Source organism: Anastrepha ludens, chromosome 4, assembly GCF_028408465.1.
Source record: "Anastrepha ludens isolate Willacy chromosome 4, idAnaLude1.1, whole genome shotgun sequence".
Classification (NCBI taxonomy): Eukaryota; Metazoa; Arthropoda; class Insecta; order Diptera; family Tephritidae; genus Anastrepha; species Anastrepha ludens.
This window is the reverse complement of record NC_071500.1, coordinates 85,999,299-86,014,767: the sequence shown is the minus strand read 5'-3', so window position 1 is coordinate 86,014,767 and position 15,469 is coordinate 85,999,299. Positions and strand designations below refer to the sequence as shown.

Genomic DNA, 15,469 nt, shown 5'->3' with positions numbered 1-15,469 from the left:
TAATGAAAATTAAAGGAGTATGAAAAATATTACAAAATTATAAATTATATAAAAAAAAATTAAGAAAATCGAAAGAATAAAAATGTTACAAAAAAATTGCAAAAATCAAAAAACAATAGAGATATCAAATGGATTAAATAAAAAAAACGTATAAAAAATCAAAAAATAAAACAAAATAAAAACCAAAAATATTAAAAGTTATTGGAGGTTGAATTAGTTTCAAAGGTGACACACAGATGGCGCTATTTATCACTTTATCGCGTTGGCAATACTGAATATATATTCATGACAAAGCCTCATCCCTAGGCTTTATTTATCAGTATCTGTCATTTCGCTGAAGTATAAACAACGCAGTGTTTTCGTGCTCCGAGTATGTCAACTTTCGTGCCGTCGAAACGCAATTTGCGGGAAGCTTTGCTTTTCTGCTTCAATTTGAAAAAAAATACAGCCCAAGCCCGTGAATTGCTGCAGGAGGCCTACCCAGACCATACTCCGTCGATTTCAACATGTGAGTACTGGTTTCGACGATTCAAAAGTGGTGATTTTCACACCGAAGACAAGGAGCGTCTTGGCCAGCCCAAAAAGTTCGAGGACGCGGAATTGGGGGAATTGGTAAACGAGGACTCGTGCCAAACCCAAGAAGAGCTTGCTGAATCATTGGGCGTTGATAAATCAACCGTTTGCAAGCGTCTAAAAGCGATGGGAATGATCCAAAAGCAAGGACATTGGGTCCCGTACGAGTTGAAGCTGCGCGACGTCGAACGGCGACAAAATCGGAAGGGTTTTTTGCATCGGGTGGTGACTGGCGACGAAAAATGGATCCACTACGATAACCCAAAACGCAAAAAATCATGGGGTTTGCCCGGCCACGCATCAACGTCGACGGCCAAGCAGAATATTCACGGCAAGAAAATCATGCTCTGCATTTGGTGGGATCAGGTCGGCGTCGTATATTTTGAGCTGCTCCAACCGGGCGAAACAATCACGGGGGATCGTTACCGACTGCAATTGATGCGTTTAAGCCGGGCATTGAAAGAAAAACGGCCGGAAACGGTAAAAAGGCACGACAAGGTTATTTTGCAACATGACAACGCTCGTCCGCATGTTGCTCAACCTGTCAAAAAATACCTTGGAACGCTTGGCTGGGAAGTGTTACCCCACCCGCCGTATAGTCCAGACATAGCTCCCTCCGATTATCATTTGTTCCGGCATATGAGTCTCGATTTGGCGGACCAGCGGTTCTCCTCGTACGAGGCTACCAAAATATGGGTTGAGTCATGGATAGCCAAGCAGCGGCCAGAATTTTGGAGAAACGGCATCCGGAAATTGCCCGAAAGTTGGGCGAAAGTTGTAGCTACCGATGGCCAATACTTCAAATAAAATATTTTGTACCGTTTTTTCACAATAAAGCCCCAAATCTTCGAAAAAAACCTTTAAAACTAGTTCAACCTCCCAATAAAAAAATTAAAGACCGAAAATAAAAAAAAAACATGTATTAAAAGAAATATAAAATTCAAATAAAAAAAATTTAAAAAATTACCAAGAAATAAATGTTTAAAAATTTATACAAAGTAAAGTAATAAAAATATAGATGAAAAAATTAAAAACAAAATTAATTCGAAAAGGAATAAAATTAAAATAGTAAAATTTATTAAATTTAAAAGAAACTTAAAAATATATAAAATAAAAATACATTAGAAAGAAAAAAAAATAGAAAAAATATTTTTAAGTAAACAAAGAGAACGTATAAAAATTAAAACAATAAAAATAATAAAAATTATAAAAAGGAAAGGATGAGAAGATCAAACACTTTTATTTCAGAAAGGCATTAAAATCAAATAATAAAAATAAAAAAATATATGAAAATGCTAGCAATTAAAAAACGTAGTTTTAAGTGAAAAAAGAAAATTTATAAAAATTCAAAGAACAAAATAAGAAACAAAACGGTGAAAAAATAAATACAAATTTATTCAGAATGGTATACAATCAATATAATAATAATTAAAAGAATATATGTAAATATATAAAAATACATGCAAATAACAAAAAATATGTTTAAGTAAAAAAGCAAATTCCAAATAATTAAAAGAATGAAAACAAAAAATATCTAATTTCTTCTAAAAGATTCGAAAATTAAAAAATTTTAATTCAGAATGGTATAAAATTCAAAAATTAAAAATATTTGAAATAAGCTTAAAAAAATTTAAAAATGTTTAAAATAAAATACATACAAATGAAAAAAAATTTGAATAAAAACGCAAATTTATAAAATGGAAAATAATAAGTATGAATATTTTTAAATGAGAAAAAGGAAAAGATGAAAAAAATGTTTATTCAAAAAGGTATAAAATTAAAATAAAATAATTAATAAGTGAGATTTATTACAATTTAAAGAATAAAAGTGAAACACTTTGTTAACAAATTAAAACTTAGAATAAAATGTATAAAAAAAATAAATAAACAAATGAAAAATTTAATTAAAAAATTTTCTAAAATTTTATAGAAATACATACAAATAAAAAATTAAAAAAAAAGAACTAATTTATACAATGTAAAGGAATGAAAAAGAAATTAAAAATTATAAAAAAGATAAAAAAATTTTCTTCAAATAGAAAGAGTTAAAAAAATAAGAAATAAAAAAATATGTATTAAAATGCTTAACATTAAAAAGTATTTTTAAGTAAAAATTAAGTTTTATGAAAACTTAAACAATAAAAGTGAAAAATTTGTTAAAAATTTACAATAAAATAAAAATTAAAATAAAATAAATTTATAAAAATTAAAAAAATTATAATAATATGTATAAAATAAAAATAATAATGAAAAGGGATTCCAAAATAACACCTCCTCGTGGGGAACCCTGGTAACAAGATTTGTGATAGGTAAACTGCAAGCACTGCTAGGTAAAGAGAGCTGACTTTAAATTTTTAATAAACATAGACCAATTGTACGCGTTAAATACCAAATTTGACATGTGAATCTAAAAAGTTTCAAAAAGTTAAATTAGGTTTACATTTGTGGTAGTCGGTTTGGAATAGCCAGCTCTTTTAGACCCTGTAGGTGCATTGTGGTACCACTGTGTAGTATGGGAACCTCAGGTTTTATTCATTATTGGAACCATTTAGTTTTGGTTTTCAGAACTTGATATCGGTACATTTTCGTCACTTTTGAGGAGCTTCTGGCCCATAGTGCAGCGGTAAGAACCGGAATAACCAAGAACAAACAACTCAAACAACTATTCGAAAACAGTGTGAATATCGCCAAGTCAAGCCTTGTATAGAAATTTTCTAAATTTTCTTTGCTTCCGAATTTAAAAAATTGCAATCGAAGTCACCTTGGATACAAATTTTCTAAAATTTCTTTACTTCCCAATTTAGAAATTGCAATCGAAGTCGCTCGTATGTTTGCCTTTTGATGATGACAAATCTAACATGTCAGCTAAACGAGAGGTCAAGGCAAACGAAATTTTCGTACATGCAGCCTATTCACGACAACTCAAACGACTATGAAACCACAAGTAACAGTATATCAATTTTTAATGATAATATCTTTCAAGTACGCTGGCGTACAACCTACCATGGGTTAAGCTGTAAATTACAGCAGCAAAATAAATACACCGCTTTACTTCCACTTCTGTAGCTACGTTTCATACAATGTAAAGTACAGCTCATTTCGTTTCAATGCTTCTGGGCGGATTTTGGATTTTGCTATAAAATGCACGCAAACTTTTCCTTCTACAACTACACACAACATATACACTTGTACAAATTGCAAAAAAGTCGTCCATATGTACCTATGTATGTGAAATGAGGTATTTATTCATTTGTCTGCATTTCAGCACTGCCCTGCAGTTTTTGGTGGTCAGTAAATAAATTGCTGGTTCGTGATTTCACCATTTTTATGACAGCAATTTTCTTTAGTTTATCATGGACGAAAACAAGCTCTTCAGGGTACATACACATACACACACACCCCCTACATTTATATTAAAGCTAAATTGAATATTTGCAACATGAAATTAAATTAGAAATGAACTGTTGACGAAAACGCAAGCGAAAGAAAAACTCCATTACGGCTAACTGACCGCAGGCAAAGTAGAAGGGGAAGTGTTGGCGTGATCGCGCGCTTTGCAATAACTAACCACCACAAAGGAACGTAAAAAAAGGGGAGAAAAAAATAAATTGAAACCGAGTAAAATATAAAAAAACCACAGACAGTACAAACACACAAAATTTGGTTGGGAAGCGTAGCGCGAGTCTCGAGGGGTCACAACTAAATAAATGTATGTGTGTATGTATGCACGAGTATGTATGTATGTATGAATGTACAATATATGTAGTGGCATTGCATGGCAACCGCATTTAATTATGCACTCACAGCACCAGCGGCACTGGGGGTCAACAAGGCAAGCACATGAAATGGTGCGAGCTGGCGTGCATTGCTGTGGCATGCTATTAGTGGAGCTTGCTGCGCTGCGGCACTCATTGGCAACTTGGCTAACTAACAGAAGCTGCCTGCTAGGGATGAGCACCGCTTAGAAAAAAACCGATTCAAGTTTGATTGCGGTTCTTTGTGCTGATTGGAAACCTTGCAAAAAACTGAGTTAAAACCCTGATAGTTTAGATTTAGCAGCTAAACAAAAGCCACTAAGGATCAATCTTGAAAAATACTTATTGATTTCAAATTAAAGAGAAATGTGACAAGAATTTATATGTAATTTTCTTACCTTTCGGCCTAACTAGGGTGGCTGCTTAGAATTTGTCTTTTAATTAGAGAGGCTAGGGGTAGTCAGAGGCCCGAAAAAATGATGATTTTCAATCATTCTTTTTTGCTAGTCATTTGCTTTATTACAATTATAATACATCATGATTTGACTTGACTGAAGCGAAATTAAAAAAAAAAAACAAATTTCATAATTGTCAAAGTGATCGCTGTTTGTGTGGAGCTCGTTTCTCCAGAATTTCCCTTGCGATGATCATCACAAGTCCTTGGAGATTCAGCTAAAATTATCGGACAAGAGAAATTAGTTTTATTAATAGTTAATCTTGTGCCCGATCGAATCTTTTTTTCAAAATTAACAATAGGCAGCCCCAGAAAATAATTTTCAGATTTTTGAGAAAAAAACGACAGTTAATTGTTTAAAACAAATCGAAATTTTTCAAGAGTTTTGCTATCGATATCCGGAGTGCCCGAGCGTCCTTTGTTAATTGTTGAATACATCGAAAAGTATTTGTCAGATTCACTTTACATTTTCACACAATATTTTTAAGATATTATACTTTAAGAAAATGCAAAACAAAATCCAATTTTTTGAAAATTCTGACTACCCCTAACCCCTTAGTTTCAGGTGCCTCTCCCCAACTTTAATCATACGCCACAAAATGAAAAAATTGAATGAAACTTCTTTTATTTGAGAAGCCATGATAATTTTTCATATCGATCTTTTAATTCTAAAAAAAAAATTATTATTTATTTATGTGTACTAAAATTTCTAATCATATTTATTTTATTTTAATTAGTATTTCTTATATCCCTTTCTTAATTATTAAGAATATTTACTTAAAAAAAAGTATTTTTAATTTTACTTTTATTAATATTTTTTATATCGTTTTTTTATTATTATTTTTAAATATTTTTTTACAAAAATTTTAACAATATTAATATAAAAAAAGCGCATTTAAAAAAAAATGTTAAATAAATTAAATTTTTTTAAACTAATTTTTTTTTTAATAAATTGAAGTTTTATTTAATGTACTTTTTTTAAATATTAAAAAAACTTTGTAAAAAATATTAATGGCTTCTCTTATAAAAAAGAAGTTTCTCTTATCAATTTTTAATGGGGAATCAAATAAGGTGTAAAAAGGTTTTTTTTTTAATTTTTCGCACGAAATTTATTTTTTTCATGTCCAAATAAATTTTGTACATCAAAATATTTCCTGTTTTTATTGAAAAATAATACTTAGAGTTTGTTAGAGCTCTTCACATGCGCCATATTACTCTTCTACTTGGCCCAATCGAATTTCCCCATACCTGTTTATTTCAGGGGCCACAGTATGCTTTCGGCACATTAGTTGTAATTTTAACGCTTTTTTCTTTAATAGATAGATATATTTTATAATTGTAAGTATACTAAGTAAGTTATGGTCCTAGAACGCTGCAGAACTGCAAAGTGTTTTGTGACAAGTCCGAACAGAAAACTGTCGGTATGTTGATCGGTCGGTTGATGGTCGGTATCATTACAGGACACAATCCATGGAGTCAGCATATGACCACCATTAGAATCATTAAGGACCCAATGTGCCTGCCTTGCTTTGAGGAGGCGGGTAGCACTGAGCACTTTCTCTGTGAGTGTTTTAGGAGCCTCGAAATCTCTTGGTGCTCCTTGGCTCGACCAACTCAAATTTCAATTTTCAATTTCAAGTGCAAATTACACTGCGCAAATTTAAAATTTGGACAAAGGCTTTAATAGTTGATGCTACTTAATCGAGTTCGCTCATCAGTTTGGCTCCATTAGCTCCAGTTTTCGGAATAACAGTATTTGAAAGCTTCGCTTGGGGCTGAGAACTTAGTTGGAAACAACTTTATATCATAAATTTTGAAATGGTAAAGCACTTAAATCTTCATTTCTATATAATATACGATACAAAAACAAATTGCAATACATTTTAAGGTGCTTTTTAATTTTTCTAATGATTTTTTTTATTTTTTGCTTAGCAAATTTCTTCTTTTTGTGATAATATTTGCCAAAATTTTGAGCAATTCTTTTTTTTATTTTTAATTCATCTCACTTATTTCTGAAAATTATCAAGATCGGTTTACTTTAACAGGAAACTCCTACAAAACTGATTTGTTCAAATGTGGAGTTACGGAGCGATAATAGAAACGGGCGCCACAATTGAACTTGGAAGGTCTCCTCTCTTGAAAGGCCTTACTCTCTGTTGATAAAATTCTTTGCGCCAAAAAAAGCTTAACATTTAAGCACAGAGCTATTATTATTTTATAGCAATCAAACTTGGTGTTTCCAAAAAGTTTTACAGCTACCTGTTTTGTCATTATGAACGGAAAATCATTTTGGTATTCAAAATAGATAAAAATAAAAATACAGTACCCTTATTGTAAACCCATTTTTTTCTAAGTTTCAAAAGAGTTGTTAAACCTAGTTTTCAAAACGACTGAGGACGTCACATGGACTGGCTAGTGTTACTTTATGGGATGAGGGGTAGTCAGAATTCTTAAAGTTTAATATCTTAAAAATGTTGTGGGAAAATTTGAAGTGGATCCGACAAATACTTTTCGAGTTATTCAACAATTAACAAAGGGCACTCGGGCGCTCCGGGTCCATAGCAAAACTTTAAATGCGTTTTTCTCAAAATTATGCTTTTTGAACTGGCGATCACTGTAACTTAAAAACCGCTTGGCAGATTTCAATAAAATTTAGACTGCTTTTGAAAAACATAAACAACTCGGGCCTAAACAATTAATTGTTGGTTTTTTTTCTCGAAAATCAGAAAAATATTTCCTGAGGGCGCCATATTGTTAATTTTGAAAAAAATGATCCGATCAGATTATCTATTAATAAAACTAATTTCTCTTGTACGATTGGTATTAGAGGAGCCTCCAAGGACCTGTGATGATCAACGCTTCTGGACTTCTGGAGAAACGGGTTCCACACAAAGAGCGATAACTTTTACAATTATTAATTTTGATTTTATTTTTTTTTTTTTGAAATTTTGCTCAAGTCAAGTCGAAAGATGATGTTTTAATGCTATTCTTTTATTTTTGTAAAATAAAGCAACTGACTATCAAAAACAATAATTGAAATTCATCGTTTTTTCAGGCCTCTGACTACCCGTAACCCGTTAAAATGGTTTCACGAAAACGATAATTTTTAGTTTATTGAATAGTTCTATGATTAATCGGGTGAATACGAACGTTGTTGAACTTTATTGGCTCGCCATAAATCTGATATTTTTGCGAACAGGTTTGCGAAAGCGACGCATAGAAACCAAGTTAGCTCAATTGAAATGCCGAATTCTGACACAGAAGCTGCATCAGTTACTGATTTATATATTTTTTATTAAAGCATAAACAAACAGTATATAACATAAAACAGTATAAATATTGAAAACCAAAAATCGCTATGTATTTAATTATGTTCGCTGATGTTGGAAAATATTGCTGTAAGCAGTCAAATTGTATGCTTTTTGGCGCTGAAATTGCTGCCATCCTTTCAGCTATGTTAGATCTGCACGTGAAATTGAATTGAAATTAGACAATGGAATCGAATTATCTTTCCCCACACCTTTGGATCTACTGTCAAGTGGGGCTCTGTTTTGAAATTGGCCTGAGGAACAATACACCCTAACCGAATGACTGATCTGTCAATTGTTCTGTTAATCAAATTCTGTTAATGAAATTCTGTTAATGAATAATTTTGTCCTCCTCAAATATGAGAATAACATTTTTGATTGGATTTCGTTTTTTTCCAGATAAATAAATAATAAAATAAATTGTGTTATGAGGAAATAATTTTGCTTCCCTCTGTATATGAAATTGTTTACATGTATGAACACGTAAAAACAACGAGTTCTTTTTCCTCTTCTCTTTCTTGTTTTCATTTAAGGTTTGCGTGTAAATTTTAATGCATTTCTCTTCTTTGTGGCGGCGATGCAGGCAATTGTAAAGGTCAAATGTGATGTACTGACCATCTGCGAAACTGACGTATACTAAACGTGAAAAATAGCAAAGTTAACAAATGGATGTGGGGCATAATTTATATGAGAATATTTAAGTAGAAAATTATTTGAGAAATATTTGTGTGTTTAAGGGATTGAAGGGATTCGAGAGAGAGCCAGAATGAGACATACTTCAAGGATTGCTTGCATTAAGCATTTCAAAAATGCAAAGGCAAGCATTGTAAAGGATCTAGTGTGCATGGAAAATATTCCTTTTTCCTTTTCTACTCTTCCTTGTCCTTCTTCTTTTTCTTCTGTACAGTAGCAGCGTGCAGCTGAAGCGTGCATGTCGATTGGGGGCAGGCAAATAGTAGTAAAATAATTGAAATTAAAATATGAAATATCTTGTAAATGAAAATAATTAATATACTAGCATGCCAAAATGCAAAATAGTAATGACAGCAATTTCTCTTAAATTAATAATAGCAGCATTTGCCAGGAAAAGAGTAATTGCTTTGTCCTTGAAGCAATTTAAGCTTTTTGGTATTTAAATGCATATTATTTTTGAATAATGTGAAAAATTGTATAAAATATTATAGCATAATTAAGGGCCGATGAATGGATCACACCACCACAACTTAAAACTAAGAAAAAGGTTTTTCAAAAGACGCGCCTAAACATTGTTTTAACATACAAAATGTAAAAATTTAGATTCGTTCAGTTTTCACTATTTTGAATGACACATATTAAAAAATGATTTTCTTACGTACAACATCATCATTTTTAAGTTCAATAGCGAGACAGAAAATATTCTTTCACAGAAATTCGCCAGTAACATTGATTTTCAAATGAAAAGAAATGCCGAATTTATGAGCGTCCGCCAGAAACAATTGGCAAAATAAGAAAAGTTGTTCAAGCAAATTAATATACTTGAACTTATATTGTCACAAAAATATACAATAGAAAGTTTATTCTCCCTTCACTCTTTGTGAAGACGTAAGAGATGCTTTCCATTTCAATTAAACCGGGCCATTCGGGTCATGTTCTTCGATTGCGATGTGACTCAAATATGTTGCTCTCTGGTCAAAATAATGAGACACGTATGTTTTTGTTCGCCCGAAAAAATTTTTTTCAAGAGTTATCGGCAATTTTGTTTTTCGGCTCAAAATCGATTTTTCTTAATTATATAAGACATTTTTTTTTTAAATGCCCATAACTTAGTCAAAAATGAACCGATTTTAATAATTCTGGGTTCAAAATGATCGCCATTACTTACACGAGCGACTTCATGTAGAAACAATTGCAAAAAAGTAGTTGAAAATTTGTTATTAAGCAAAAAAGAAAAAAAATTGAAATTTTTTCGAAATTCAATATTTCAGAAAGTGTATTTTTTTTTTTATAACTTTTTCCAAATCAAGAGGACACCTCCGACTTCAATTAAGCTGAATGCCCAGTAGCTAAAATGAATTGTTTTTGAGTAATGAATTTTTGAGTAAAAACCCTGTTTGGCCCTTTTTGTTTTTTGCAAAATAAAAAAAATTGAACTACTTTTTCGCAATTGTTTCTACATGAAGTCGCTTATGTAAGTGACGCTTATGTGTATGACGATCATTTTGAATCCAGAGTCATTAAAATCGATTCATTTTTGACTAAGTTATGAGCATTTAAAAAAAAAAAATTCTTATATAATGAAAAAAAAATCGATTTTGAGCCGAAGAACAAAATTGCCGATAAATCTTTAAAAAAATTTTTTCGGGCGAACAAAAAAATACGTGTCTCATTATTTTGACCAGAGAACAACATATTTGAGTTACATCGAAATCGAAGAACATGACCCGAAGAGACCGGTTGAATTGAAATGGAAAGCATCAAGAGTATTCAAACATTCCTCTCGCAAACGAACTGTCAGTTTTCGCTAAGTTTAAAAAAATAATTAATAAATGTTGCTGCCATGCTGAGCGGTGTTCTCACGGCGTGAACTGAGTAATACTTTGCCGTGACATTTCTCGCATATTTCATGGCAATGCAATTTTCATGGAGTTTGACAGCCATTTCTCGTCAAACGCAAATTTAGATATTACTATGCTTTAAATTAATGGATATTCTTCTTTTCAAAAATTGGTATTAGACAAAGGAAGAAGGAAGAAAGGAAGGTACATCCAATGTTCTTATTGTTCTGCAAGCGTTTTGGATCAAACAAAAATTTGTGTTAAACTCGCGACACCTGGTAACTGAAGGAACAATGCTCCATAATATAGATTAGAAACTGCTTTAGCCCATCTTACTATCCTCACTTATTTTTTATTGGTCACAACAAGCCGAGGGCTCTTTCAAAGTGGAAAAATTGTGCAACTAAAAATTTTCCAGCAAAAATAACTACTTTACTAAAATTTCCAAGTAAATATAATACACCAAAGCAATAGTTAGTGTAAATAACAACAACAAGTATTTGCAAAAAACTAAAAGAAAATAACTGAACTTCCACCACTTAAGCGGCTGCAACGCAAATATTCTTAGAATAAGAATTCAATTGTGAACGAATGCAGCAGTGAATTTAAGCACAGGCAGCATAAATAAACAGCTAAATACGAGCAATTAGACGAAACCGCAGCGCAAAATGCAGAAAGGGATGGAAAATGGTGGAAAAAGCAAAAAAGGCGTGCTTGTGTTTAAATGCCCAACTCATAGACATTCTGTTGAAAAAGTACTGGAAAACGGTGAATAAAACTAAAAATATTTTTTATTAATTAAAATTTATTTTATCGGGTGCATTACTCGCATATTTAGTCTTAAAATGTGTCCTATAAAAGAATAGAAATTGCGATGTCTTCTTTATGGAACATTAAAGCTTATCCGCTCAAGTGAAAGTAGACAGTCGGCGATACCATTAACGAAAGAGAAGGAAAGTGAAAGGACTGCTCTTTCCTTTTCTAGTGATTCTAGATTAATTTGCTGCAAATAATTAGCTAACTACGAGAATTATAGGATGGAACAGGATCCTCAAATCGTAGGGAACGTAGTGCGTGTGTAAGAAATATTTTCTTCAAGTGCTCAATTCTATTTATCAAAAGTTGGTCCTAAGATCTGCAAATAATACTAGCTGTAAATGAGAATGAACAAAAGACGGTCAGAAATTTTCAGATTTTGATTAGCTTAGGTTAAAATTTAGTTTATGAATTATTGATATTTTAATCCAAATCGTTTACTTGTGCGATGGCGGTACACATTTCCTCCGTTTTTTCCCCCCGCAAATCTGGAATGTGCGGTGACTTTACTCATTCGAACGCGGCATACTACTCAGACATTATACTAATTTTTTAACTATATTTTTATTATTTTTTTCTTCAATTTTTACAATCCCTTTCAGCGAGCTAATTAAGTGACCCATTACTTTTTTCACAGAATTTACTTGTGCATATAAGTATTTAATTTACAACAACATTGCAAAACATCTGCGTTAAATTCTGCACGTTTTCTTACTTTTCCTTATTGTTTGGTTTATTTTGGAACATTTTCTAGTGCCATGGCTAAATTTAATTTATTGACTTTTGAAACATTACAAGTGCTACATATTTTTATGTTGTATGGGGTACCTGGTGGTGCTTAGACAATTTAAAATAAATTTTATAATAAAACTTATTAAAATTCTATATATTTTTTAGCTTACCTCAACTTGATCATTTTCACCGGCATATTCCAGATTAGTAAATATGTTCCATGTGTAGCGACGACGCACCTCCATGCGCGCCCTGTAGCGTCGATACCAACGCTGAATCAGCAAAGCTGCTCGCAAAGCTGGAATTAAGTGGAAATCAAGAGATAAAGTAAAAAAAAAATTAAAGAACAATGCAATAATTGATAAATTTAATTTGAAAAGGTTTTATATTGCGTAAGGTGTTATAATATATTAAAAAAAAAGTATATAGTAGATGCCCATACATTTAAAAAAAACTACAAAATAAATAAAAAATTAAATAAAAATGTTAAATTACTCATACGAACATTTATTAGTTCGCATAAGAAACTGTGACTTACTTTCCAAAAAAGTAAAAATGATGTTGCAAAAAAATTCAGCGCGAATGAAAACACAGTCTCACATAGAGACTCTAAAAATCGTTTATGTGGAACTGTGTGAAAGTTTTGTATGTCAATTCATAGACATTATTCAGCTTTCGTATCAGTGGCTTCAATTCTATGATTTTGCAATTTCAAACTGCACTGCGCAATTTGTAGGACCACCAGAACACCGGCAAACATTTATTAATATCATGAAGAATATAAGAAGTTGGATCACTAGCGAAACTGGTTCACTCAACGAGAAGGCAACCAATTATCGTTCTTAGACTCACTCGAATAAATTCTATGAATCATCCAAATACCTTTCAAGAAGGACTCATGATCATCTGCGCTTTTGCACTTTGACTTGCGGCAGTAGGCGGCAAACGAGTCGAGGTTCTTCTCATATTATGAAGGTTTCTGAAGTACAGCCTTTGCATATCTCGCAGGAAGGTTTGGTATCATGCAAAGGTTATTGGCACCCACATTTTGTGAGACTGGCGGCTCTTTCGTTGCCTAAAAATGCAGGGATGCGGAGAGTCCCCAAAGTAATAAATCACTTTGTGGGTGCTCAATTGGTTTACAAAGATTTTGTAGTCATTCAAAAGTCTCGATGCTTTTATGTAATATTTTAATATAATATTAGTTTGGGGAAAAAGAAGTCCGCGTCGAGCGTTCATTACAATTTCATAATCCGGAGCCGAATGGGCTGGTGCTTAACTATCATTCACAATTCAGGGAGAACGTAGGTTCGAATCTCGGGGAAAGACCAAAATGAAGAAAACGTTTTTTTCTCTTTTTCTAATAGCGGTTGCCCCTCGGCAGGCAATGACAAACCTCCGAGTGTATTTCTATGCCGTTCAGAGTCAGCTACAAAACTCTATGTCCCTCCATTTGTAAAACACATTCACGACGCACACCACAATTAAGAGGAGGAACTCGGCCAAACACCCAAAAATGGTGATGGTGGAATTATTAACAACACGCAAGAAAAATTCGTGGATCATTTTTTTTATTTCAACACTGGTTGCCGAGATGACGGTTTTCAAAATTTAGACTTTTTTGTGAAAGTATTTTTTCTTTGAATTGAAAGTCAACTAATTGGTGGTCTAAGACAAAAGAAACTGTATGTATTTTTTTGTAGGATTTCTCCGTATTAACCGATAGAAATTTGAATAAAATTCTTAAGTTTTTTCTTTTTGATAAAAAACTGTTTTTTCAGTTTTGCTCACATTTTTCCCCCCAATGGCGCTGTGCAATTAATGACGTACAATTGTTAGGCAAGAGCAAGTTGTCGTAAATTTAATAACAAAATTTTATTTGTATTTACAAAAATAAATTCTTTGGTAAACATTTTTTTTGCAAATAAAATTTTGTTATAAGTTAATTAAAAAAAAATATATATACCAAACAGCTTTTTATTAAAGTTTTTTGTGATTTATTGAAAAGTACGGAAAAATCTGAAAAAAAAACATTCCCTATGTTTTCTCCTGAACCGACAACTATTTCGCTTACAATTCAAAAGTAAAAAACTCGCGAAAAAGGAATCAAAATTTAAAAACCAATATCTAGGCAATTACTCAATATTTTCTATCCCTTTTAACACAATTTAGTTTCAACTGTAGAATAGAATAGCGCACCTGCACCGAAATTTCATCAAAATTGAAACGATGAAGTGTTTAGGCGAGTACACTTGACGAGTTTTGCTCTATACAACAAAGGCTTAGACTACTGAAAATCATTTGGCAGAACTTTAATAATTAATAGAAAGGAATAGAAATGTTTTGAACAAACTTTACAATTTCTAAAAACAGCCGTTGTAACAGAATTTATTGGGATGCCAATACAAGCAAGCTTATAAAAAATTGTCTAATAGGTATGAGCCTATGCTGATATATAAGAAGAGAATACGAAGCTTTATCTTCTGTTAACATATTTAAAATGTCTTATGTGCGATTAAAATACGCCTTCTTTATTTGAAATACGGAAGCACCCCACAAGTTCCTTAGAGAATTTAATGATTGTTAGCACACACGATGCGTTTTTGTGGCAGCACATGTACTCCATACCCCGCTTAATACTAAAAACGCATATAATTAATTGTCTGCATACACAAGACCAAACTTGCAGTCGCAAAACTAATTACAATAAGTGCCAAGAAACTTGTATACACTTAAGAGTAAGTGGCACAGCAGTCACGGTAGAAAAAATGCTGCCAAACCCAATGAAACAAACACAAAAAAATAAAAAATTAATAAAAAAACAGGATTAAGCTTAAACTCATTATAATATAAATTAAAAGGATTAAAACTGGAAAATGCAGTGCATGAAAGCGAGTATGTATGCATTGAGTGAAATTCAATGGGGCGCGCTGAGTTCAAACTAACTCCTCCTTAAATTGAAACTAAAAATACAAGAATATGAAAAACAAAAATAAAAAAGGAAAGCTGTTTAAAACTTCACATTACTGAGGTAACAGCAAAAATTAACAAATTATAAAACAGCTTCCACTAAGCTTAAGCTCTACAACAAATGAGAAATGTTTGTAGTTGACAAGTGCAAGAACACGCAGGCGAAACAAACTAAGACGGTTGACAGCTCCTTTATTTAGTGAGCAAAAGTTAACTATCAACCAAAAAAAACATAAACAAAAAAAACCAAAAAAAAAGTTAAAAAGTTTGCGCCAGAAAAGTGAAAGCTCTCAAGCATCCACTTCGCTTACACTTACAGTGACACCC

The 15,469-nt window shown here is 32.0% G+C and overlaps 1 protein-coding gene across 3 annotated transcripts in view; it reads right to left on the bottom strand.

Moving 5' to 3' along the window:
- LOC128860052 (serine/threonine-protein phosphatase rdgC) overlaps positions 1–15,469 on the bottom strand; it is a 248,058-nt gene that overhangs the window by 54,187 nt on the left and 178,402 nt on the right. For all 3 annotated transcript variants that reach the window (XM_054097277.1, XM_054097279.1, XM_054097280.1), the window contains one exon: positions 12,343–12,470. In XM_054097277.1, coding sequence (XP_053953252.1) covers positions 12,343–12,470 — 128 coding nt within the window. The remainder of the gene's footprint in view (positions 1–12,342; positions 12,471–15,469) is intronic.